Source organism: Dromaius novaehollandiae, chromosome 11 (assembly GCF_036370855.1).
Source record: "Dromaius novaehollandiae isolate bDroNov1 chromosome 11, bDroNov1.hap1, whole genome shotgun sequence".
NCBI lineage: Eukaryota > Metazoa > Chordata > Aves > Casuariiformes > Dromaiidae > Dromaius > Dromaius novaehollandiae.
In genome coordinates this window covers 11040331-11065644 of record NC_088108.1, presented here as the reverse complement: position 1 = coordinate 11065644, position 25314 = coordinate 11040331, and the positions used below count along the sequence as shown (strand labels likewise).

Genomic DNA, 25314 nt, shown 5'->3' with positions numbered 1-25314 from the left:
GGGCTTGACTATTCTCTCCCTCCCACTGCCATAAATCAAGATTATTTCCATAGCACTCGATAGCATTACCATGCTGTGAGGCTGGTGTAATGAAGGGTATCCAGGAGATATGGGAAGTAAACCCACAGCTATCCCATAGCATTAGTAGCCAATGTATTATTAGCATAGCCAAAGTACTGACTTTGCTGCTTGCAGGTGGGACTTGAGTAACAATCATGAATCATTAAGGCACACAACTACCTGAGTGATCAAAATGCTCAGGAGCTCTAGATGTGAAGCCAGTTTGTGCTAGATGCTGGGGAGACAGAGAACAGGCTGGAAGCTGCTTGCCAAAGGGGTTTCATCTCTTCCAGGCGTCTTCCTGGTGGCTGCTGGGCCACTTCGGTCAGTGGGATTGGAAGAGAGCCATCACCTGCTTCCCTGATGATGTCCCAGCTCTTACATTTGGTGAGTTTCAGATTATGAAACTTCCTTGCCCAAATAGATCAATTCTGTATACTGTTTTATTATGCCACGGTATGCTAGTCTGTTTTGGTGGTGATCTGTTGCCTGCCTTGTTAAATACACATGAGCTGTCAATGGTGACTCTCTCGGCTGCAGACAGGACCCTGGATGGTGTGGGGGAAGCAAGGTGGGCTGGGCAGGCATTCAGTAATTCCCCAGCCACGTGCAAAAGGGCATCTGCACCATGCAGTGGTAACAGGAGAAGCAGGGGGAGGGATATTGTATTCCTACATCCCTTTGGTAAACCTACCCCTGGAATTGATTATATATGTAATTGTCTTTGTGCATACATAAATTTAATAATGATTAAGCGCTTGTGATGAGGAAGTACCTGTGCTGAAAGTTCATATATGCTGTGTCTTATAACATATATATATGTGTGTGTATTTTTATATATGTATATATATATATGACGTGTATATATAACATTTGGAGTATAAGCGATAGTACCTTTGGATTTGCCAAAGAAGGTCTGAACAAAACTGCCAGTTCCAAGCGCTGGCCTGTCATTACAAAATTTCCCTGGTTAGTACCTCAGATGGGAGAAATGTTGAATCCAGAAGCAGTCTGAACACATATCCAAAGTTTGCATGGAATCTGCAAGGATGTCTGCTCTCAACAAGGGACTTGGAAGTAAAAAAAAAAAAAAAAAAAAGTGACCTAGCTGACCTTGTGGGTATAGATGATTAGGATGCAAGTGCTTCTGGAAGGATGGTTTTCTAAAATACACCATTGCAAGAACACTGGGGTTCTTTACCTTTAGTTTTAAGTGAGCTTGGAGTTGAGGGGAATAAAGTCCCACTGTGGAGTGTACAAACCAGCACAAAAATGCATTGAATTGGAGCTGTTCAGCTTACATACTTCTGATGGTTTTGACAGGAGAGCTCAAAAGTTACTTGAATAATATGAGGTCTGCATTTTTGGGCTCTCTGCAAGCATTGAACTTCTTTGAATTTCAAAGCAAATAGATACATCTTAACAAAGACCACCTTGTGTCAGCTATCCTTAAAATTATAGCACATGGATTAAAATAAAAAGTGTACACTTGTCCCTCCTGGGACACCAGGGAAAGGAAAAGCCTTATCAGAATTCTTTAAACTCATCTTAACGGTATTGAACCAATTATTTTGTTAAGTCTGGGTTTGTTTTCTGCCTTTCAATGAGAACATTTGAAGTCTATCATCTCCACCATTTATGAGTTACCAGTATGCAAAGTGTAAAATTTTCAATTGGAACATATGGTATCAGAGGGAACAAGGGGGAAATATCTGATTGCTCACACTCCCCAAACTCCAAATCAACTGCATTTAGTATTTTGCTCACAGTTCCTGCAGGGGGAAATAAAAGAAATTGTCTCTGAGCTGAGACCAAGCACTGAACATTTCACCCTGAATAGGAATCTGTTTGAGAAACTTTTAAGCAGCTGAAAGGGGAATAGAAAAGAAACTACATTTCAGTTTCTTCACTATGGTTGCAACCACTGGCAGAACTCGCCATCATTGCTAGCAACAAAAGACCCCTGAACCTTCTTTAAGTTTTGGTGCCTGATTTGGGGATGTGCTTGAAGGCCATGGAAGACTGATCTTCTCTATTAAAGGAGGGAATGTCAGTGATGGAGGAACAGACCACTTCACCTACATAATTCAAATGGTTTGTGATCAGCTGCACTGCTTGTTCAGGTGCTTGCCACAGATATGGAGCAGCCCCGCACAGCCGTGTATGATGTGCCTGGTAAATGGCTGAACCTGTGGTATCAAAGGAGCCCAAGGTGGTGTGATGGTAGATGTATAGTGTGGGCTTGCAACTCTCCATATGTCTTGAAGCAGAGGATCACGAGATGAAGTGTACTGGAGACCTCTTGCAGCTCCAGCCTTTGCCTCTGCTGAGTGACACCAAATGCTTTGGAGAAAGGTGGACAGACCCAAGGACTGGAATGCTATTTTCTACCCTGAAGTTTCATGCAGGACTATATTTTGGAATTCTGCTTATTCAAGGATGGAGACAAAATAACACTGCTGAGGCATCCTGCTACTGTACAACTGCCTCACCTCCAGCCACTGCAGGGGGACAGAACAGGGATAGGACCTGGAGAGTGCTTGTTCTTCCATTGTGATCACTCCCACTCCCTCCCCAAGGCGTCAGTGAGGCTGGGCCCTTCTGCGGCGGCTAGAAGAGCTGGGCATGCAGGTGTCAGGGCTGCCGTGGCCTCCTGCAGATGTCTTGAAATGTGTTCTGCCTCTGAGCACTGGGTTGCTTGGCAAATCTGTCCTGCAAATCATACTGTTGCCTGGGGTAACCCCTATGTCTGTGTTAAACACTGGCCTTAGCCTCACCACACAACGGCACAAGCCCTTTGAGAACGCTGGTTGATGTTAGCTATTGCACTCTGGATAGTCATGTTGTTCTTACAAATGGCCAGTGCCTTCTTGGCACTGTGAAATGCTTGGCCTCCACATGCCGTCATTGAGTCATTCTGCACAGGGGGATCCATTTACCCCATTACAGAAAATTATAATGGGGACCTTCTTTCTGTGAGTGATAGCAGGTTTCCCTCTCCTTTGCTTTCCTGCACAGCAGAGGCTGATAGCCCTTACCAGCTGGGCTGTAGGATGCAGGAAACATGCTTCTCACTCATCATTCTGGCAGATTAGGGAGGGACTAAGCCTATAGCCCTGGGAATTGGTGTGATCAAATCACAAGAGAGAAGGCTTTCACTCCACAGCATGGATGGTTGTGTAGTGCCACGTGTACAACCAAATATATCTTTCCTGCCATTCAGACAGAAAGCAGAATGTTTTGGAGTAACTTCCCAGGAAGGGGGAGGAACAGATGTTTGAACCAGAAGCTTATGTGACAGTTGGGAGAGACAGTGTGGAAACGCACAGTTGAAAGGAGAAGTCTGATGGGAGTGTGATGACAGCAGCAGGACTCCAGTGACAAGGAGTGGGAAGGAGAACAAGCAGAGAGGAGTGTTACTTAGAAAGCTGAGCAAAGTGCACAAGAAGATGTGTCAGGAAAGCGTCAGGGAAAGGAAGAGAGGAAATGTGAGAGTAGAGACAGGCTTTGGGATCTGTCTGCAACTATGTGTGACCTGTTGCCTGACAAACAGAGAAAGGAAAGCCTTTTATTGCTTTGCCTTCCTCCACTGAGTTAATTCTTCTTGCAGCCAAGCTAGCTGGCTAGCTCTGGTGGAGCTCTTCTAGCATCCAGTTAGCACTTGTGAAGGGTAAAGCTGCCTGCATTGTTGCCAAAGCACTGAGGTCCTGGGATAAACAGGCTATAGGGACTGCAGCATGGACTCGAGGTTGCCTGGGCCTTTCTTCAGCCTGGTGTCTTTGCAGAGTAGCACAGTAGCCACAAATCTTGGGATTTCTGGATGCTGAGAAAGGAACAGAGACATTCTCATCACAGGCTTCCTCTCTCAAAATACGCATTGATCTTAAGGGCAGGATGCATAAGGAAAGAAAGAGAACAAGTGAGTGCGTGTCCCTCCTGCAACAGGGAGGGACCTCTCTAGCAGCGCCTTACCCTGGTGATATAAATCACCTCTCTGCAGTGTCCAGTTTTACCTTAGTTCAGCAGATGTGCAAGGCATATTGGGAGCGTGCCACCGGAGTGTAAAGCCCCTGATGTTAGAGATACTGTAAGTGGGGGAAGGGAGGTACTATAACTTCTTGCACAGATGGCTTTACAAGTGCAGTTTTACAGACCCATTTCTGCACTCAGATCCACCACTGACCCCTCAGTGTGGCTTGAGAGATGCAAACTGGCTGGTTCTGCTTTGTATCTCCTTCAAGGAAGAGAATTTCTTTAACTGTGGGATGGGTCTTGAAATATGTTAATTAAGTGATTGCCAGATAGATGCCAGGGGCTCGGATCAACAGTGGATGTTGCAGGACTGGCGATTCTCCCCCCCCCCCCCACTCCCCCCATAAAAACACAGTCATTTTTTGCTGTGAAAGCCCAACAAATTTGAGAACAGGCATGGAAATATCTCCTGTATGGGTGTGAGGGGAAAGGCTGCACCAGCTAGCAGAATCCATGTTTTCTACATTGGCTTCAGTACCTTTCAGCCTCCCCAAGCCATCAGTCAAACCTTGCCCCGTTGGGTCCTGAGGCTGAGGCCAGGGTACAGGGAGGCAGTGCTGCACTGAACGGCTCTGGTGGGAGAGAGGCCTCGCGGCAAAGCAGCAGGGGCCTGTAAGCGGTGTGGGCTGTGCAGGGCTGAGGCTCAGCCAGCAATGCATTGATTTATTTATTTTAATGGGGGAGCAGATGGGGAGGAATGCAAGGGAAAAGCAGGGGAGAGTCCTCCTTGTTAGGGCACATGCTTTTGACTGGGATGGTTGATCCCACACAAATGCGATTGCATTCGGTTGTGTGCATTGATTGTGCCCCTCTGTCAGGCGGAGGCTGGAGGGGGCTGCCCCAGAGCCTCGGGGGTACTGCAGTAACTCCGCCAGGCTGGAGGATGTGGTCCTGGGTGGATGACGGCTCTCCTAGCCTTCCTGGTTGCCCCATCTCAGAGCCATTGTGAAGGTAGCCATTGCTAAACTGGTAGAAAAAAAGAGCTCCCTCGGATCTGAGACACACTGGTTCTCTCTTGCAGCCAGTAATTACCAACTTCTCAACTCACCTCCAGCTCCTTGTCACTGAGCCAGTCCTTGTTGGCCCATGTGCTGCTCTGCGACAGCACAGGATATCTCGGGGGGAGAACTGTCTTCCCCGATGACAACAAACAAGTTCCCCTTGGCTGATCCCACCATCTGCTCACCTGCTTCTGAGCTTCCACATGGGCCGAGGGCTCTGCTGAGCGGGGTCCCGGCTAGCCCGGCTCCGCGCAGGGGCAGTTTCTGAGACAGCCCGTCCAGCAGCCGTGGAGCCCGTTGCGAAGTGCTCTGTCAGGGTGCTGTAGCGCTGCTAGGGTGCTGAGTGCCATTGGAGAAACAGCTTGACAAGGTGTGTTCATGCAAAAAACTGAAGGATCCACCTGTTCTTCCTCCTTCCTCACAGGGAATAGATGTTGCAGGCTCATGCCGAAAAAGGGTGGAGGCGATGTAAAGGCAATGTAGGCCTCAGATCCCCAGTTCCTGTGGTGACTGACTCATCTGCAGGTCCTGGTCCAGAGGGAGCAGCTGTGGATGGTTCTGACCGAACAGTACTTCCAAAGCCTTCCAGATGGGTGGTTTGGACTGGCTCTCCTTCCCACCAAGGCTGTGGTGTGGGGTGTCGTAGTGAGGGCAGAGGGGGGACCTGCAGGCACTCGGTGTGGTGGGGAGCCAGGAAGGTCATTGAGGAGCAAGCACTTTTGGTGTTTTCATGCAGGACTAATGAACTTTGCAGCAGGATAGGCCTGAGTATTCGCCAGACATTTTGCTTTGTGTAGCAGAATTGCACCTTTCTTCCCACTAACTTGCATAGATTCTTGGCCTTTGACTTCAGTAAGAGTAGGATCAGACCCAAGGTGTATTTTCTGATTTTACACGTCAGCTACTGAAATGAAAAGCTCATGAGTGAAAACCTATCTTTCCTGCAGACTGAATTCAGAATAACAGAATGGCCTTTAGTCTCTAGAGATAGTTTAAAAACCTTCTCAAGGTCTGTGCTCCTTTTAAAAAAAGAAAAAATAATTCATACAATACTTGCCACATCTGACAGAGTTGGCAGTCTTTGTTCTACACAGTGCATAGCTCTGGGTACCAAATTAATCAGGGATTCAGCTCCATGCTGCCTTGTACCTGGGAAATGGTGCATTGTCAAATCCTGAAAATATGCTGGAGCGTTATTGGGAAAGCAGGCTGCAGAGGAGTGTGTGTGATTTCTGTCTCGGCCACACCAGCCTGGGCTTGCTCAGGTTTCCTTAAGACCAGCAGTGTAAGTTGCTCTTGCTTGCGCTGCAGTTGCACTCCGCATTGAACGGAGCAGTATATCACCCTGCATTTTATGCGTGCCCAGCAAAGGGAGCCCGAATCCCCTTCCTGCGCAGCGAGCTGACACATTGGGGGCCAACACACAACTCTTGGCATTTTTTTATTTACTGTAAACCTCTTAAATGAAGACTGTGGGATTTTTTTGTTTACCGGGTTGCTGTATGGAACCAATCACTATAAATTTAAATGGAGAGCTGGTAGGAGCACACTTACCTTTTATATAATAATTGTGAGAGTGCCGTTGCCGAACTGCTATTAGGACTATTCAGACCTTCTCAGATTTCATTGTAAAACATTAGGCTGTGAGAGGTACTGTAAGGGTGTGATTATTCTAAGAGGGTAAGTAGTAGTGAGCATTGTCAACCCAAATTACTACAACAGACAAGTAATGCTGAGTAGCTGAGAGTGGAGGAAGCTGAGCACAGTCTGCCGTACAGAAATATAGTGGAAAACCAGTGTTGTCCGTGTGTGGAGTCCTGCCTGATTTTTATTTGGATCTGCGCAGACATAGTGGTGTTGTCCTTGCACTGCCATCGAGAGCAAGCTGGATCCTCAGCCGAGGGAGGTGTTAGCCCCGTGTTCAGCAGGCTTTTGTGGAGCTGGCAACTCAGAGGCCGTAACACAGGGTGCAAGTCACGCTAACGCCCGAGCTGCCCTGCAAACTTCTGCCAATGTGGTTACCCTGGTTTAGGATACTGGAAGGTTGTGTCCTTTATTTAATGGGATCTACTGGTAGAGACCTGTCTAAGAATGGCCATACTGCCAGAAAAGGCCTTCTGTTAGCTTCAGATTAGACAGAGCCATCATTTCCTTCCAGCTGCACCAGTGAAAGGGGTGACCTCTTCCAGCTGCTTGTTGCTTCCCCTGGGGGAGGTGGCCACAGTCACTGCCCTCAGCTGAGCAGTGTTGGTGTGCCCGTGCCCAACCCAGGCTGTGCGCGCTGGAGCTGGTGAGGGAGGAGTCACCTGGGCTGAACTGAGGAAGCAGCAGCTCTGGCAAGGGGACAGGACGGCTGCGTCCAGCGCAGGAGGTCCGACTCTCAGCTATTTATTTGGGGATGTACTATGGCTGCTACTGCTGATCCCCCCTTAACTTATTTAGCTGAAAACTTTCCTTCTGAATAGAGTATAGCTTGGGCTTGGTGCACGAGCTAACCGTGCACCATAAAGTCTCTGCTTTACTTGTCTCAACAAAGCCCAAGGCTCCACAGCGCTGAAAAAGCGGTGCTGGGAGGCTTCTCCGTGCAAGTTTTTAGCTACAACACTTCAGGTATTGTTTGTTACGATATTACCCCAGTAAGGAGCAGGCATCGCAGCTTTTTCTGGGAGGTAGGCAGGCGAGAGCAGTGCTGTGTATATGTCCCTACACTGCCTTGAGTTTTGCCTGTGACTGAGATTTTGATTTTGCCTCCCGTATGATTCTCCTGTGGTAACACACACACCTTGGCTCTCACTCTAATAATGCCTCTTCTTGGCAGGGAAGGCAAATCTGAAAGGAAGCTCTCGAGCGCTCTGCTGTGAGAACGCCTCACGTGATGGTTGTGTTTCTCCCCCTCATTCCACCCATTTCCAAATAATTTTCATGCTGGGAATAAATCTGAGTGCACAACAACAATGTTCAGCATATGATAACTAGAGACAATTGTATATGTACAAGCAGCCACATGGAAAACAAATGAGCTGATGGAAAGACAGAAAAGGAATGCCAAATGAACCAGAGACCCCACCTGCCATTTTCACAGTGAGACCCAATAACTTTGCCATTTCTATATAACTACACTTTTCCCAGGAAAATGGGATTCTGAAAGGCATTTTTAGTTCCTAGTTTTTTGTCTCACCAGTTTATGTGATGGTGGGAAGAAACTGTCTCCCACCAACCAATATACTGTGACTGAAGTAATACAAATTTGAATTCTTTCCTGAGTGTCATCTGTGGAACTTCACTGAATTCGGCAAGGTTTTGTAACCTGAGGTCAGGATTTTGACACTAGTTTATAAATTAAAGAACAACAAGGTCTAAGCTATTTGGATATTTTTAAATACCAAATATACTGGGCTGCTGCTGGTGCCCTGAAAATGTGCTGTCTCTGACAAAAAGGAGAAGGAAGTTTGGTAGGTTTTTGATTTTTATATCTTCATATATATATATATATATATATATATATATATATAATATATACATTTACATTTATATGTATATAAAATCCTTTCAGTATGTTTGTCCCTCTTGTATGATTGAAGGTATTTTTCTTTGAAAGACATCTGCTTTTATTTGGGAAAAGGACAAAACTGAGATATTGGGGGAATTTTGTCAGGTTTTTCTGATATGAGAAGCAGTAATCAAAAAAATTTGTATAGAGGTCAGTGGGATCTTTGATAGGCATACAATACACACCCTTGGTTTCAATAGAAAATATGTTGCACACTTGAAATAGGTTAACAAATCTAAAATAAAATTGAAATATTTGTGAATTTTTCAGGAAGTTCACCTTCCTTTAATTTTAAGATGATTCACATAGTGTGTATATATACATATAGGTGTCTCTAAGGAATATGCACGCACACAAATTATCATTTTAGAAATGCTTTTACTGTAAACATATGTTATTCACTCATTGTAGTGTTTCTATACTCCCATGCAGAGCAGGAATTCGTCAAATATGTTAACAAAACAGATGTTCAACAAATGTAAAGTAAGAATTCTTCAGGAGCACTTGGCAGAAATCTACATCCTTTATTATTTTCCCCCAAATAAATTTTTTCTTCTTACATCATCAAGGATAGATGTAAGCATGCTGTGGTAGGAGGCTGAGTTTGATACATTGCCACAGTCTATGACTCTACCTAACACGTGTTGGAGGAAATACATGCTTTTCAATAATGTAAAGATATACATATAAGCCCCAACCATGCCTTGCGACATCCTGCTTCCTCTCCTTCATTGCTTCATCATCCTGTTGACTTTTTACTTCCCTGTTTGCTTGCTGTCTGAGTGTAATACCTCCAGAGTATAGCAGAAGGATTTAGGCTCATCCTCTTCGATTCATGTTCTGGTATCTTAGCTCAAATCCGTTCTCATTGCTGGGCATTGCTTGGAAATGACGTGGATGTTCGGGGTTTCACAACATTTTCCCCCCACCCACCGGTAGCTCGGGCACTGCTAGCAGCATGGCCTGTGCCGGCACAGAGGTTTGTGAAAGAGAACTGCCTGGGATTAACCCAGCTTTTCCAGTGGGTTTTGTGGTGCATGTGCATCTCCAGGACCTGAGGTAGCTACTTTAAAGGTAGCTTGGTATGTCTGCAGGAGTTGCTGCCATACCTTGATTAGTGTAGCTACATACGAAGTGCAGTTACTGAACATCTTCCTGACTTCGTGCTAGTTTAATTGGTGGCATTTAGTTAATTGTGTGTATTCTCTTTAAGCAGAGTTAAATCTAGAATTATGCAACTGATCAATTTTTCAAAAGCACAGTCACTCAAGCCTACCATCATAGGAGAGCCTACCTGAATCATCCAACAATTTCCAGTTGTTTGAGCTGCTGTTTTCTGTCTGTTGCTATGGTGAAATGATAGTACCAAACTGATACCAAAAAGGAAACAGTATTTTCTGAACAGATTTATGAGAAGAAAAAAAACATATAGGTGACAGAGAGGTCATGGAGGACAAAAGGTTTAAGGGACTTTGAGGGGTTTCCTAAGCCAGTGTTTCTAGTTCTCATTTTAACTGAAGGTCCACCTACCCCTCTGAAGACAATCCAGGAGTTGTCTTGTGCTGGTGGGTTTTATTTACAACTAATTAAACATTTTGCTAAATTGTAAAGCTCTATTACTTTTATTTGCATTTTTTCCTTGCTTTTGGTGAGGATATGTGCATATGGGGAACATATTCATTTTCTAGCTTTCCATCAGTTTTAGATATCTTATGTCCCAGCAGTGTTGTGTTGGTCACAGGTCAAGAAAAACTGCTTTAGTCTCCTCCTTTGAAGGACCCATGCTATTTATGTCCCTTCTGACAACTACAGTTTTAGCCTTTCTTAAAGCTCTGTTGTGATACTAGCACATTGCCTCACCATGTTGAAATCACCCAAGAGCCTCCTGTTTTCTTACACCTAGATCTTCAACCAACTTAAAATGCCGGTCAGAACAGCTGGTCTGCGCTACGTAATCCAACAGCAGGTAAGTCCAGGAGTCTGACCAGCCAGGGAAGAGACTGAGCTCTTGGTTGATGATTCTGACAGAGAAAACTTGTTCCTCCTCCTTCCTAGCTGAGAACTCTGTACATCACTCCTTACCTCAGCAGTGACACGGGCCTCTGGAGACAGGTAGTTACATTGCAAACTGTTTACATCTGTGGCCTGACCCAAAACTTCATTCAAAAATGTATCGTGACATAATGCAGCACCAGGATTATGCTTCTTGAAGAACAGTCTCTTCTTTCATACATTTGAACCTGAATGGTTTAATTGCCCCAGATGCAGTGTACTGCCCCACTCCTCTTTTGAAGTGTGCACAGTGGTAGAATGGCCTAAGAGAAAAGGATATACACTTTTGTCCAGATATTGCTGGGGGTGGTGGTGGTGGTAGAATTCATGACTGGGAGAACGGTTATGTGATGATCAGAAAGCATCTCTGACTATAACAGTATTTCAGGACTGGGAACTAAATATGCAACAGCAGCATTTCTGCCCCAGCACCAACCCATCTGATTGCTTCTGTTAGTGTCACTTGAGTGTTTTCTTAACTAAGCCTTAGCCATATCATCACCAGCTTCTTTCTAATGTGGGCTCATGTCTCCCTTTACATCTAGTCCTTTGCTGGACTGCTGTTGAGTTGTAATTGCATTGGATTCCTAATAGAGTTTCTTGGTCTGCTGTCACAGCATGATTGCAAGAACTTGTGTTGCACTGAATGTGGTCTTGATTACTTGCGAATTAAAGTGCAAGGAAAACACTTACAATCTTCTCCTTTAAAAATTGCATCTAGACTTCATCTCCTCTGAAGCCTATGGGAAACTTGTAGAGATTATTTCTAGCTGTCCTGTTTTCCTTCTTCTACTGTTGGTGGGTATGTAGGTAAATGCTTTTTCTTTATAGCAGTGCTTTTAGTGTTTATGACATGCTGTTCTTTTTCTGTGTGGTTCTTTGTACGCAAAACTGAAACAGAAATGCCCTTCTGAAGTTGAATCCTGCTCATTTACACTGCCAAGTTGCTTGGGGTTGTAAGGTTTTAGATAGTCTCTCTTCAAAAAGAAGATACATGGAAGCATATGGTCCTGTGGTAGCTGAGCATGGAAGGAGACGTCCGAAGAAAGTGTGTTGTGGCAGGAAGCACACGTTAGATGAAGGGAGCAGAGACGAGCAGGGACTGTAAGGAGGCAGTATGCAGGGGGCATGCAAATTCCAGGAGTCTGGTAAAACAGGAGGTGCTACACTGCGGTGGCTTATCTTTTGGAGCAGGTCTGCAGGGACAGACTGCCCTCTTGCCACCCCCTGGGCAGCTTGGCAGTGTGTGTTGGGAAAGAGCCGTGTCTGAGGTGTGAAAGAAAGCAAAAATAGGAGGGGGGAGAAGGGAGAGCAAGAGAAAGAAAAGGCCAAGAAGAGTAAGGGCAACGTGACAAGAAGGAGGGTGAGCCCACCTGTGAAGGTAACTGTGAGTTTCTGTTTATCTTGCCTGTGTTTCTGCCACAAGGAGGTTTTGAATTGCCACCTAGTAGGAGTAGCAGTTATTTTAACTCGTGTTTCTCACCTCCATGCCCATGAAGTACATTTGACAGTAATTATTTCTGTGAGTGCAGCGGGGAGTGTACCCTATGCCTGCAGGGGTGCAGTGTAATGGGATGTGACTATACAGGACAGCAGGCTGTGCCACCCCATTTTGGGGGGTCATCTGTTCGGCTGGACTGATATTTAGATCCTTGGAATGTTAGGTTTCCCATAGTTGAATTGGGATCAGTTTAACCTCTGTCTCTCTGAACTTGCATGCTGGCAAGCTCCTTAAACACCACTGCTAATTTTATTTTCTATTTTCAGCACGTATTTAAGATAACTCTTTTTGTTTAATAGGTTAAAGAGGAAATACTCTCACTGGCTGAGATCCCAGTGAGCAATTATAAATATTCTACTATAGCTACAGAACTTGGAATTCAGTCTTAGACCGTGGGCATTAGAGAATCCACGTGTGGAGTTTCCATGTGTTGTAAGAACAGGAGGGTTTCACATGAACTAGGAGGGGATTCTTACTTGTTTTTACTGAATCCAAACTCTTGATTTAAAAAAAGAGTTCTCGTACTTGTAAAGCAAACCTCTGCAAACAGCTTTGGACCATAGCAGTTAGAAAAGGGTTAACTGAGACTCTTCGTCTCTATTGCAGGCTAACACAGAAGGTCAGTGGTGGGAGAAGCTAGTTCCAAGCTGAAGGCTTTTGAAATAGCCCCCTAACTAGCCTAATGAATATGCCGTTGAGACGAACAGGTCATTTAACACTTTTCTTGTTGCTATTGTCCAACCAACCTTAAAAGTCAGCTCTGTCATTCTGATAGGCTGGTCTTGCTTAAAAAGGTTTCTTGGCTTTGTTAGATTGCTAAGAGGGTTTTCCCCCCCGCCCTTATTTCTGATCACTGGCAGAACCCTACAGATGTATTTATATCAGCCTTTTCATTCAGGTCAAGTCTTCGCTAGAGAATTTTGCCAGTGGGCAAGGGTTGTGAAGAGATGTGATCCAGACAGAGGTGGAAGCGTCAAATATAGTTGTAATTATACTGCCTGAACTGCAGCTTACCAACCACAATGGAGTAACTTTGCTTTGATGAGAGCAGGATGTTTTTGGTACGCCGCTATAGGGAACATGTTACGATATGCTGGGATAGCCACCTACGCTTGAATGATTTTTCAGATCTGGTGTGCTGGAATTCCACTGTCAACGGACCATTCGGCCCCGGTGCGGACCAAGCCTCAGGGTGAGAATGCCGCTGGTGGGAAGAACCCTTTTGCCGGTACCCGCAGTGTAGCGAAACCCTCACGACAGAGATGGGTAGCCCCTTCTCCAGTGTTTCCACTGGGACCTTGAGCACATCTTCTGTGTGCTGATGCTGGTTGTCCAGGTTGCTTGAATAAACATTTCACAGGAATTGAGTTGCTTACCTGATAGAACTGAATATTGATCAGAAATATTTTTGTGAACTTCCTCACCCTGCGAACAGCAAGCATGCATCTTCTCAGGAAACTTCTGGTTTTTGTATCACCCAGTGCATTCTGTCATCTACAGGGCCTCAGAAAATTGCTTCTTAGCTAAGGAGGACAGCAGGTAGATGGGTCCAGGCTTTCTGGTAAGATTTCTTGATGCCTCCTATACTCCTTGCCTTGAAGAGATTCCTCAGTGCAGTGGGCAGGAGCACTGTAACACTAGCATTCCTAATTCAACCACGAAGTCATGGGCTTGACATATTCAAAAACTGCATAAAGGACAAAAGGACTGATGCTGTGTTAGTACCCAATACCTCATTGCAATTATTTGCCCAGATTTTATTGGCTTTCTGATACTTGCATCAGCTGAAGGATAGAAAGGTGGAAACTCACATAACAGCGCTGGAAAATAAAGGCTGATGGGTGTAATACCGCAATTCCCAGTCTGTGCTGATGGAGTGCTGAAACCAGAAGGACTTTCCTGGCTATTCCCACTGATGCTGCCAAATCTGACCCCGAGAGACTGCTCACTATGGCAAACTGCTTTGGCAATGCGTTGTGCCTGTGAGCTGCCCCTCCAAAATGGGACCCCGGTACCTCTTTGTATTCCTCTTGGAAATGATCATGTACATTTGGGAAGCTTTTCGAACCACAGCAGCTCATTTGGGGGATATCGCTGAATGAAAGGCTCTAGTCATTTTCCTGTGGTTCCTCTGAACTTCTAATTCACTGAGATGCTTGGAAATTTCAGTGCGTGAGTTCACGCCAGCCTCTTCCTGGCTATTACTAACTGATGCTGCCTGTGCTCAAGACAGCCTGCACAACAAGCATGCTGCGTTCTGACCAATGTTGAACAAACCCACTAAGGACACAGCATCAATTCAAATCAACTGTTTGGCTGAAATCGCGCCTAGTGCTGAGCAAATGCCTAGCAAAAGAAGCCAGAGGACAAGTACAAGTTAATGTCAGGCTGACTTTCTACATCAGCACAGTCTGGGTTCGAAATGGGATATTTGTTAACGGCCCTGAGAAAATAATCTCTTACACTCAATTGTTTTCCTTCAGAATCTCTCTGAGGCATGCATGGTTGCACCAGTGGGAAGGGGATGGTCGAGGTACATTGTTAGAATGGTTTGAGTCCTTCCAGGAAACATGAAGCTGATCAGTGGTGGAGTAGATGAAGTTTCTTCACTACTAGTTTCACAAAAATCAAATATTGCTATGGTCCTTTTTATCATTTCTGCTGTCTGAACAGCTTAAATACATGATTGGCCTTATTTTGCTAGCAGTCTGACACAAGTGCAGAAAGATAGATGGAGCTGTGGTAAGGCCATCCCCACCGAGCTATGGCTAGTGTTCAGATGAGATCTGGCCATTGGCTGAAGAACAGTTTAACTCACTCAGTTCTGGGGAGCAGAAAAAAGCATTTCACTTCGTAACTGTAGTTGACTTTCCTGAATTGAAAGTGTACTTTCAAGGTAATCAATTGATCTGCTGAAGGTCACTCCTTGGTGACCCCAACCTCTTTCACGGCAGTCTCCCTGTTTTAATTGTCTCTCGCGGATAATGAGATGTCATCCCATCTTGGCAGGTAATGACTTGGCTTCTGCTGTTTGCACCTCTCTCACTTCTTGGACAGCACCAACATGATCTACATGGGCAGGAAGCCTTCAGTGCTTGCCAGCTCCAGCAGGGCAGAAAGTTGCTGTGAATCTCAGCAACAAGCTACTGCAAGTATGTTGAAGCTGCCTGCTTGCTACGGGATCTTGAATCAACTTTTATGTCTCAGTCCTTATATTGAAGGTAGTGCTTGGCCTGAGCTTTGCTGTAGGATGCAGGCAGTTGCTTAAAACCCAGCATGTGCTTGTTTATCAGCTCTGCCTGCAGCAGTCAGGGTGGGGGTCAGGTTAGAGCTTTCTGAAGGGTGGGTGCAAGACTGTGCATTGAGCTCTCCTGGGATTGCTGCAAACATCACTGCCTTCCGTGCCAAGAAGAAGGTGTCCTGAAGTTTCTTTTCGTTTTGATTTTCTTCTCATGCCTCCTATAGCATAAATACATAGTAATCTGTATTATTAAAAAAAAAAAAAAGTAAAACTTACCAAAACCACACTTCTCCTTAGGAGACACAGAATAAACCCTTTTCCTCTCCTCAATCAAGACATGTATGTTTTCTAAGATGCAGTTCAGCAAGATAGCAGAGCTGGTATTTTGACTTGCTGCCACTGAAATGGGTAGTGCTCCCTGCTCCTGGCTGTACCCTCTGCATCTTCCTTTGCCTTGGCTCTGGCACTCATCTGACCCCTTGGTATGCTGGTTCAGATCACTAATCCAACAGAAAACTAACCTGGAAAAAAAAAAAAAGGTTGAATTTCTTGAATTTCTTTTTGGGGGGTATGGGTTTGGTTTGGTTGGTTGCTTGGTTGTTTTTGTTAGGCTAGTGAGCTCCCAGAGGGGTTGGGTGAAGGCCGGAGCACGGTGGGACCGTGTGGCCTGCAAGAGGTTGCAGCGAAAGGTCAGATTCACTCATCCAGCCTACCAAGATTTTTCCTTGGGGCACCACGGGAAAGTGCTCAGACCCGGGGCACCGGGTGCAAGGTCAGAACCTGTGCAGGGCAGCGGGCACTGGAGGAGAATTCGTTTCAGCAGTGGACTTTCAGGAGGTGAGTATAAACTTCCCCTACGGGGGTTATGGTCACCCGTTTGTTTCCCAGTCCTCCACTTTGCTTTCAAAACCATGCTGTGAGGGCTAGGACAAAACTTTCAACCCAGCTGTCTCTCAGCTACCAAAATATCTTCTTTGCCCCTTGACCAGCTGTCAAAACTTTCTTGGCGTTCCTAGAACAAGCATCTTGGGTAGTGTTTCCCTTGGCCTATGAGAAGCGGGAGGGATGCTCTGGAGATGAATGGTAGGATTGCTTGTTTGCTGTCAGGCATCTGTCCTAAGCAAGCGCCTCAATAGCCAGTTCCTCCAGGCTGCCTCCCCCTGCCTTTGTAACGCTCCAACCTCCTTGTGCTCTTTAGGGTGAGATTGTGGTTCAAGGGAGAAAGTGTTTCAGAGCAAAATTTGTGCAACTCCAGAGCCAAGAAAAAAAGCCTTAATTATTCAACTAGTTTGAAACACTTTAAAGTATCCCTAAAAATAGGTAAAAGGGATGTTTGTCAGCTACAAAGGGATTATCATGCAGTGGTGTTTCTTGTCTTATTTTATGATGATGCTACAGAATGCAGTCCCTCAGGTAGCCTCATTAATGTTTATGAATGAACCCCTTGTTTTGTGCTTTTGGTTTTAGAGCATAGAAATAGGGCGAGTGGCTAGTAGGAGCAGTTTTATCGTATATGCTTTGGAAAGCCCAAGGACATGGGTGTAAAGTCTCCATGAACCTTGGTGGTTCTGTGTATGGATGACAAACGGATCTGGGCTTGTCCTAGACCAGCAGAGTAGATGTGCTACCCTAAGGGAGAAATTGAAGCAGAGCTTTGGCCAAAATCATCAGTGAAATTCTGCCTGTTTAGCTAAATTTCCCCATGAACCTGTCGACGGGAGGCTGGCGCTCCGCTATGTCTCACCAGTCACTTTGGTTTGATCTCTTCTGGCAAAGGCAACCTGTGACCATATATTGTGGTGATCATATGCACTTCCACAGCGCAACACCCGGTAGCCCCCGCTGCCTGTCAGCGTCTCAGCCCAGGGTGGAGGCTGCTGTCTGTTATCTATTTCTTAAAGAGGGCAACTGTTTCTTCTGGCTATCTTAAAAGAAGGACGGCAGTTATGCCCAGCCCATAGCAGCATGCCGTGGTTTCTGAGTCTTACCGCTCCAGCCTTAAAATAACAGCTCTTTTTTCTGAGCCAACCAACAATTGTGGTCAGCCGCTAATACCAGTTTAACCATTTGGCACCTGCCCTATAGGAAGTGGCTCTTTCGGAAGAGTCAAAAGACACTGGTCCCCTCTGCCCCGGCGCTGCGCCGGGTTTGTGTCAGCCAGAAGTGGAGGTTTACAGATTTCCTCAAATACAACCTGCCTCCTTATAACAACAGCCGAATCCCAGAATGTTGATAGCGAGCAAATTGTGGAAAGAGCTTAGAAATAGTAACTGCAGTTAATTGTGTTGGGTATTTATTTGATGAATGAGTGGGTGAAGCTCTGTGATTCCCCTGCCCCCTCCCCCCCGTATTTTTTTCTTCCTCTGTAGTTCCTTTTTCTAACGTGTCGTGGCTGTCACCGAAGTTTGTTTGGGGCGCAGTTCCGTCCCTGTTATGCCCCGTAGCAGCTGCCTTTGCGGAGTGCCGTGGGAAGTGGACTCAAGCCCCTGTGGCTTTAGGGCAGAAATCACAAAGAAGGGACTGCTGCGGGCGGGGGGTCCCACCCCGTCCCCCGGGGACGCTGCGCTCCGCCCCGGCCTGGGTGCTCCCCAGGGTGCTCCCGCGTTTCCCCGGCGCGGCCCCCGGGAAGCAGCGCCCGCGCTGCGGGACCGCGAGTCACCCCCGCTGCGAGCAGCGGCCCCGCGGGTGCCCTCCCGCTGCACCCCGCGCAGCGGCCCCGATCCACTCCGCGGCGACCCGGCCTCCCGGCGCGGCTGCAACCACGTGGCGAGGAAAGTTTCTCGGCGAGCGTCCGGAGCGCTCCGGCTCGGCGGGGGCGGGCGGGGGCTGCGCGGGGCTCCGCGGGGCGCGCAGCGGCGCGCGCTCCCGGCCCCCCCCGCGCCGCGCGCCAACTTTTTCCCCGGCGCGCGCCGCCGAGCTCCCCTTTCCCCGGCGGGCGTTCGTTTTGAATGAATGACCTCACCCGCGCCGGCCAACCGGCGCGTGGCGGCGCTTAATATTCATGAGGCGGCGCGCCAATGAGCGGGCGAGGAGGTTGTTTTAAACGGCAGAGTCCCGCAGCCAATCAGGCCGCTCTCGTAGGCAGCCAACGCGAGGCTGAGCCGCGCCGCGCCGAGCCCCGCGTCGTGCCCTGCGCTCCGCTCCTGTCCACACTGCCGCGAACAATACAGGTACGTTCAGCCCCGCCGCCGCTCTCGGGGGGCGGCTGCCCCCTGCCCGCCCCGCCGCCGCCCCGCCCTGCCCCCGCGGCCCTCGGCGCCGCTCCCGCGGGTGGGCTTTTTTTTTTTTTTTTTTTTTTCCTCCCCCCGCGCTGCTTCCTTCCTCCGAGTTTTTTTTTTTTTTTAATTAAAAAAAATTTCCCCCAAAACTTTTCCGCCTCGCATGGGGATAAGCGGTGCCGGACCGGGCGCTGGGAGCGGCCGGCGGCCCGGCCGCGCCGGCGGGATGCGGGGCGAGCCGCGGCGCGGGGCGCAGCCCCCGGCCCCCGTCCGCCCTCGCGGCGCCGCGGGGCTCCGTGCCCCCGCGCACCCCGCTTTCTGCCCGCCGCCGGGAGTAACATGGCTGGTGCGGCGGCTGCACGGGCAGTAACTCCTCTCCTCCCCGCGCGGGCAGCGATTTTTCTCCGTCGCCTCCTAATGCCGCACGGCAAAACGCGCGGCGCCCTCGGGTTTTATCTGCCCCCTCGGCCGGGTGGGCTCCGCGGGGCTGGCGGCGGTGCGAAAGTTGCCGGCCGTGCGCAATGCTGTGTCTGCTGTTTATTCTGCATTAATATGGCTGTCGCTTTAGCATCTGACAGGGATAAACCCTGCGCGCTGCGCCCGCGCGTCCCGGCGAAACAGTTTTTTATTCGCGCTGGCCGCCTCCAAACTGCCCCGCTGCCTTCGCCTCCGCCCCGGCCGCTCTTCCCCCGGCCGCCGAGGTGCGTTTCGGCCGGCTGCGCCCGCGGCGGGGCCGCGAATCGGCTCTTGCTCGCGCGGCGGTGCCTGTGCTGTGGGCATTAACATGGCTGGCGCTGGAGAGCCCGGCGGAGGGAAGAAAGACGTGTAAGCAGCATAGCGATGGGGAGGGGGGTCGCGGCGGGGGAAATCTCCCCCCCGGCGCCCCGCGGAGGGCTCAAACCTTTCGCTTTCGCCCCGGCTCGTCTCTCCCCACCGCCCCGCGACCTCGGCGAGGCGCCGGGGGGCCGTTTGGGGGGCTTTTGCACTTTTTTTCCCGGCGGCGCGGGCGAGCGCAGCCGCGGCGATAATGGCTGCACGGGAGTCTTTGTTACACGGAGTATTGCGCTAGGCAGGCACCGGGGGGGGGGGCGCTTCTCCCCGCACCGCGGCCCAGCCCCGGCGGCCCCCGCGCCCCCCCGGGGCCCCCACGGGGCGGCTGCCGGCGGCGGGGGCGGCGGGGCCGGGGCCGGGGGCGGCGGCGCGGGGGGAGCGCGGCCGGGGGGGCGCGCGGCTTTGTTCGGCGCGGCGCGGCGGCGGCGGCCGGGAGGAGCCATCTTAGCGAGCGGCGCCGGCTGCGGGCGCGGAGCGCGGCCCGCGCGGCTCCCCGGCCGCCGCGGCACCCGCGCCGCCGCCGCGCCCGCGCCGCCGCCGCCGGCCCCCCGCCCCGCCGCGCCGCCCCCCGCGCCCCCCGGCCCGCCGCCGGGGCCCATTTCAGGGGCACTTTCTTTCATGAGGAGGCGTTCCACAAAATGGAAGATGAGTTATCGGCGCCTCGGCCGGCCTGCGCTCTGCCTCCGCCTGCCCGCGCCGCGCCGAGCCGCCCGGCCGCCGCGCTGCCCGCGCAGCCCCACCGCCGCCGTGACCTTGGCGGCGCAGAAGATGGCGGGAGGCCGGAGCGGCGCGGAGCGGAGCGGAGCCGCGCGGCGCCCCAACTTTGCCGGGCCGGGGCCGGTCGCGGGCCCCTGGCGCTTGCCGGGCCGCGGCGCCGTGGGAAGCGGCCCCCGGCAGGGCCGGGCGGCTCCGAGCCGCTCTGCCCGCACGTGCGGGCGGCAGCGGCGCGGGTTAATAATAAAAAAATTAATTTTCCCAGCGCGTGGAAAAGCTGTAAATAAATATCGCTGTGGGGCCTGGGGAGGAAAAATAATGTGGGGAAGGGAAGGGGAGGGGAAAAAAAAAACGGGGCAGCCCAAAAGTTAGCATCTTCCTCGCAGTGACTTGCTGATTGCATCCCTCGCGCTGACCGCTGCACCTCGGACCGGGGCCCCGCTCGGCGGGGTTTGCGGGTCCCGCTGCGGTGGGACCTAGCCCGTGGTTGCACGCCTTCAGTGTGTAACCGTTGCTGTGCGTATACAGGGGGATGAGCGGCCCGGCCTTCCTGCCTGCAGAGCAGCTGCTAACATGTGAACTCCAGCCACTAAAGGGATAAGTCATGGGCTGGCACTGTGCACGCTGCTCGAGCCCCACTGTGGTAGCCAACCAAAACAGATATCTTATATTAGTTCATATATAACACTTAATGGGCATGAGTATGTGTTTTTAATAGCCTGTCTCCAGTCTTTGGACATGATGTAAATATATCAATGTAAAACTTAAATCCCATGACCAGTTTCACTTGGCTTAAGCCTGCAACCCAAATCTCAAGGAAGAATAATTTAACTCTCCGTAGTAGGGGGTGCTAGGGGGAAAGAAGGGGGTTGTATGACTGATGGCAGATTGTGTCTGTCACTTTTTTTTTCTATACATACACATACATGCACACATACACTATTTTTTTTTGTCATCCCTCCCTTCCCCCCCCCCCCCCCCCCCCCAGAGTCAAGATGGCTAAAGGTGATCCGAAGAAGCCCAAGGGCAAGATGTCTGCCTATGCCTTCTTTGTGCAGACCTGCCGTGAGGAACATAAGAAAAAGAACCCAGAGGTTCCAGTCAACTTTGCAGAGTTTTCCAAGAAGTGCTCAGAGAGGTGGAAGGTACTATAATTTGTGACTTCCTGAAGTGATAACTTGTTATGGTCTCTGTAACTTAATGTACCTGTATTTCAGCATGGAGGGAGTCAGTGCTCTTTCAGTCAACGTGCCATTCTTGGCAAAGAGGTCTAGCCATCAGCCTGATGTTGCTGACTCCTGTAATAACTGTGTATTTGTCCATTAAGGTGCTTCCTCTAAGCCTCAGTCTTCCTGTTCCTACATAATGCTCTTAATGAGTAGCTCAATGAGTGCTGCCTCCCCTTAGGCCTGTCCTCCCAAGAAGGACTTTGGGTGTGCTTGTGCCATACCAGCTGTTTCCCTTATGCTGAATATACCAGTTGTAGCTGCAGTCCCTGGTGTAGAAGCTTCCTCCCCAAGGAGGTCTGCTTAGAAAACCAACCAATTCTTAAAAAAAATCCCCACATCAAGTTGGTGTGTGTTGGTTTGTGTATTTAAAGTTTGCTGGCTATTGAACAATGGGGTAATCATGTGGCTTCATGTCTTGTTTTGTTGTTTTAGACCATGTCAAGCAAGGAGAAGGCTAAATTTGATGAAATGGCAAAGGCTGATAAGGTACGATATGATAGAGAAATGAAGGACTATGGACCTGCTAAGGGTGGCAAGAAGAAGAAGGACCCCAATGCCCCAAAACGACCACCGTAAGTAACTTTGGAATTAAATGCACAAATGATATTTTGGCATATCTTCAAGCTCTGTGGCCTAGCTCTTAGATTTTCATAAGAGAAGTCAGTTGAGCATACTGTTGTATAGGAATATTGATAATATTCATAGCTTGTTAGAATCATTTTGTAGGCTTTCTAGGCAGCTTGTAATCTTGAGCATGCAGAGCGCTATTAGAAATTGTTCAGTTCTTAGGACTCTTAAACTCATGATGATGAAAGACATGGAAATGGCAGGCTTGCAGTGAGACTCATGTATTTTAAGCAAATCAAATTTGGGGGGTAGACAACAAAAACAGCAGTGTTGGGGGGGAGGAGGGCCTGCAAGTCTGGTCCTCAGTGAAAACCAAATGCTTGGGGAAGCGTTCTTCCTCTGAGTGCGAGCATACGTGTGAATCTGGTGGGTGCGGGATGGTGGAAGGGGCTGGCGGCTGCCTCAGCCCCACTGTGCTGGGTGCGTTTCTGCAATGCTCACTGTCCTGCGATGCTCCTCTCCCAGGTCCGGCTTCTTCCTGTTCTGTTCGGAGTTCCGCCCCAAGATCAAATCCACAAACCCTGGCATATCTATTGGGGATGTAGCAAAGAAACTTGGTGAAATGTGGAACAACCTCAGCGATGGTGAAAAGCAGCCTTATAATAATAAGGCAGCTAAGCTGAAGGAGAAGTACGAGAAGGTAAGGCTTGTTATTACTTGTCTCTTTTCTGTACTGGTTCTTGTGTTAATGTGCTTCTGTAAAATAGACCAAGCTGAGGTGGCCCCAGTGTAATGAGCATCTCTCCCATTTATGGCTGTTGGTGGGTAGACATTTACTAAAGACACTGCGTGCTACATAGCTAAACTCTGTTACGGCTGGACGTATGTTGGGACAGGGTAGGTTAGAGACCTGCAGGTACATTTCAAAGAGGAAGGAGAACTTTGTCCAAATGATGTGCAACAGTGGCTGTCTGGGCTGCTCCAGCAAAGTGTGCTGTGCTTTTAAAAAGCTTTATCCTATTAGCTAGAAACTTCTAAGAAGTGGGTTCTCTTTCTTCTCCTTCTCAAAGAAATAACTGAACACAGGATTCAAAGATAGTGTAGAGGCAATTGAGTATTCTTGGGTGTCTGCAAACCTGTATATTGTAACACTGGCTGCCTTCCCTTTAGGGGATGTAGCTATGGAAAGCCAGTACCTTTACACTTAACGCCCACTGCTGTACAAATGCTTTGTGTTTGCTGCTTAGAGCAAATTAAGACATCCCCTTGACTTTGCAGGATGTTGCAGACTACAAGTCTAAAGGAAAGTTTGATGGCGCAAAGGGAGCAGCAACCAAAGCTGCTCGGAAAAAGGTAGAGGAAGAAGATGAAGAGGAGGAGGAGGATGAAGAAGAGGAGGATGAAGATGATGATGATGAATAAAACTGTACAATACTTGTCTCCATGTGAATACCATAGAGTAGGGGAAACACCATAAATGAAGCACCTCTTATTTGAGATGGTGTCTCTTGCCCTTATTAGGCTTAATTAAAAAAAAAAAAAATTTGGATTCCGATCGCGTTGTAGTTTCTAAAAGTGCTCTAGAAATTGTAACTGGTTTACATGAAGTGGCCATGGGTGTAGTGAGCACCCTGAAACTGTATCAAAGTTGTACATATTTCCAAACATTTTTAAAATGAAAAGGCGCTCTAGTGTTCTCCTAACTCTGTGCACTTTGCTGTTGGTGTAACAAAGCATTTAAAAATGTTTCAAGCATTTTTTTAATTTGTAAGGTGGTGTTACTATATGGTTATTGGCTAGAAAATCCTGGGTTATAAACTGTACATATCTATAGTTTGTAAAAACTAGACAGATTCTTGTGGTACATGCTTAGAGTTATGATGCCTTAGAGGAGCAGTGATTACTTGGAAAGGCTGTACGTTCCACGGGGTGCCATGGCCCAAAGCATGCACTGTGAGGGTAGATCTATTTACACTACAGTGGGCGTCCATTTAGCTTAAAGTTGTCTTTCTGTATATAGTGAAATAGCATTCTGCTGCCATTCTTAGTTGTGGAAGGGGGTTCAGCTGGCATGAGAAGTGTATGGATTTTTTTAGTTAAGTGCGGTAGTTTTTAAACTGAAACTGTAGACATCTCTTCATCGTCAACTAAGTGAAGAGCCAGTGCAGCAACTGAAGTTCAAAAACACTCTGTACTTAAACAAATTTGCAACGTTCTGTTTTTTTTGTATGTTTAGAATGCTGAAATGTTTTTGAAGCAAAATAAACAGTATTACATTTTTAAAACTGTTCTTGACAACATTCTAAATTTCTGGTTTAAGAGGATCTTAACAACAGCAAGAGGTTCATTTTGAAGTCTGTGGCATCCCTCAGGGCTGGTGACTTAGGAAACATTCTGACTCAAGGATTAAAAAATAATAAAATAAATGGTGGCCAGCCACAACTGGCTGAATTGAAAGAGATGGCTGCTCCAGCTAATATGCAATCGTAACTGTTTATGGCTGAGTGGCATAAGATGCTATGCAAGTTTGAACTTTATTACTTGAACTTGGGAGCCTAAATGAACATTCATGACGTAATTGTTTGTTTGTGTGTGTATATAGCAGCATTCAGAGATGCAGAGAAAGGTAGGTGGCTAGGAATGAGGCTGACACCATGGAATAAATATAAAAGCATAGTTTGGATTTTTTTTTTTCCAGTTGTGTTGGGTAAATTTATAGCCCAAATGCATTGCTGTACATATTAAAATGTGCCTTTTTTGTCCTGTGTTAAACTGTTTCAGACTTGTGTTTTTTTCTAGCATCTTAATTCATGGCAGGAGAAAGGCGCCTAGTCTAACTCTCTGCTGAACTAGGAGTGTGGCACAGGTACTTACTATGTGTCCTTTCTCTAATGATGCCAGTTTAAATCTGAATTGGGCTCTACGAGGTGGGTTGGGGAGCAAGGGCAGGTCTCTGTCATGGCATAGTGATCATCTGGCTGTGTTGCGGTCGCTGACTTGCTGCTGCCTCCCCAGCCCCAAGCTGGGGTTTGGCAGCTCTTACAAGGGAGAGGTAATACCTGATCTCCAGCTAGTGATCTGACTGTGCTTTCCTTGGCCCTGAAACTGCATGGCTTCTGAAAACTAGCACCGCTTGCCACACGGGTACTCCTTCCTTGCTGTGGCCATAGTTAGCCATCCATGTTGGTGCTGCAGCTAGGAGGAGATGGGTGTATGTGAAGGTACTTGCATTAAGAGCAGGCTGATGATGCTGACTGCCACGAGCAGCTCACTTCAGAGGACAGGGTGACTCGCTGGCGCAAACTGCATGGGTACAGG

The 25314-nt window shown here is 48.3% G+C and overlaps 1 protein-coding gene and 1 long non-coding RNA gene across 2 annotated transcripts; both read left to right on the top strand.

Moving 5' to 3' along the window:
• The first annotated feature begins 350 nt into the window (after positions 1–350).
• On the top strand, positions 351–13797 carry LOC135329502 (uncharacterized). The gene is made up of 3 exons (XR_010390937.1): positions 351–447; positions 10547–10609; positions 13325–13797. It is a non-coding gene; the product is annotated as an uncharacterized LOC135329502 (long non-coding RNA).
• A 4687-nt stretch (positions 13798–18484) lies between these two features.
• Positions 18485–24768, top strand: HMGB3 (high mobility group box 3). The gene is made up of 5 exons (XM_064518237.1): positions 18485–18607; positions 21189–21345; positions 21862–22001; positions 22522–22696; positions 23275–24768. The coding sequence occupies exons 2-5, from the start codon at positions 21196–21198 to the stop codon at positions 23416–23418; spliced, it is 609 nt and encodes a 202-aa protein (XP_064374307.1). The 5' UTR covers positions 18485–18607; positions 21189–21195; the 3' UTR covers positions 23419–24768.
• Positions 24769–25314: the final 546 nt, after the last annotated feature.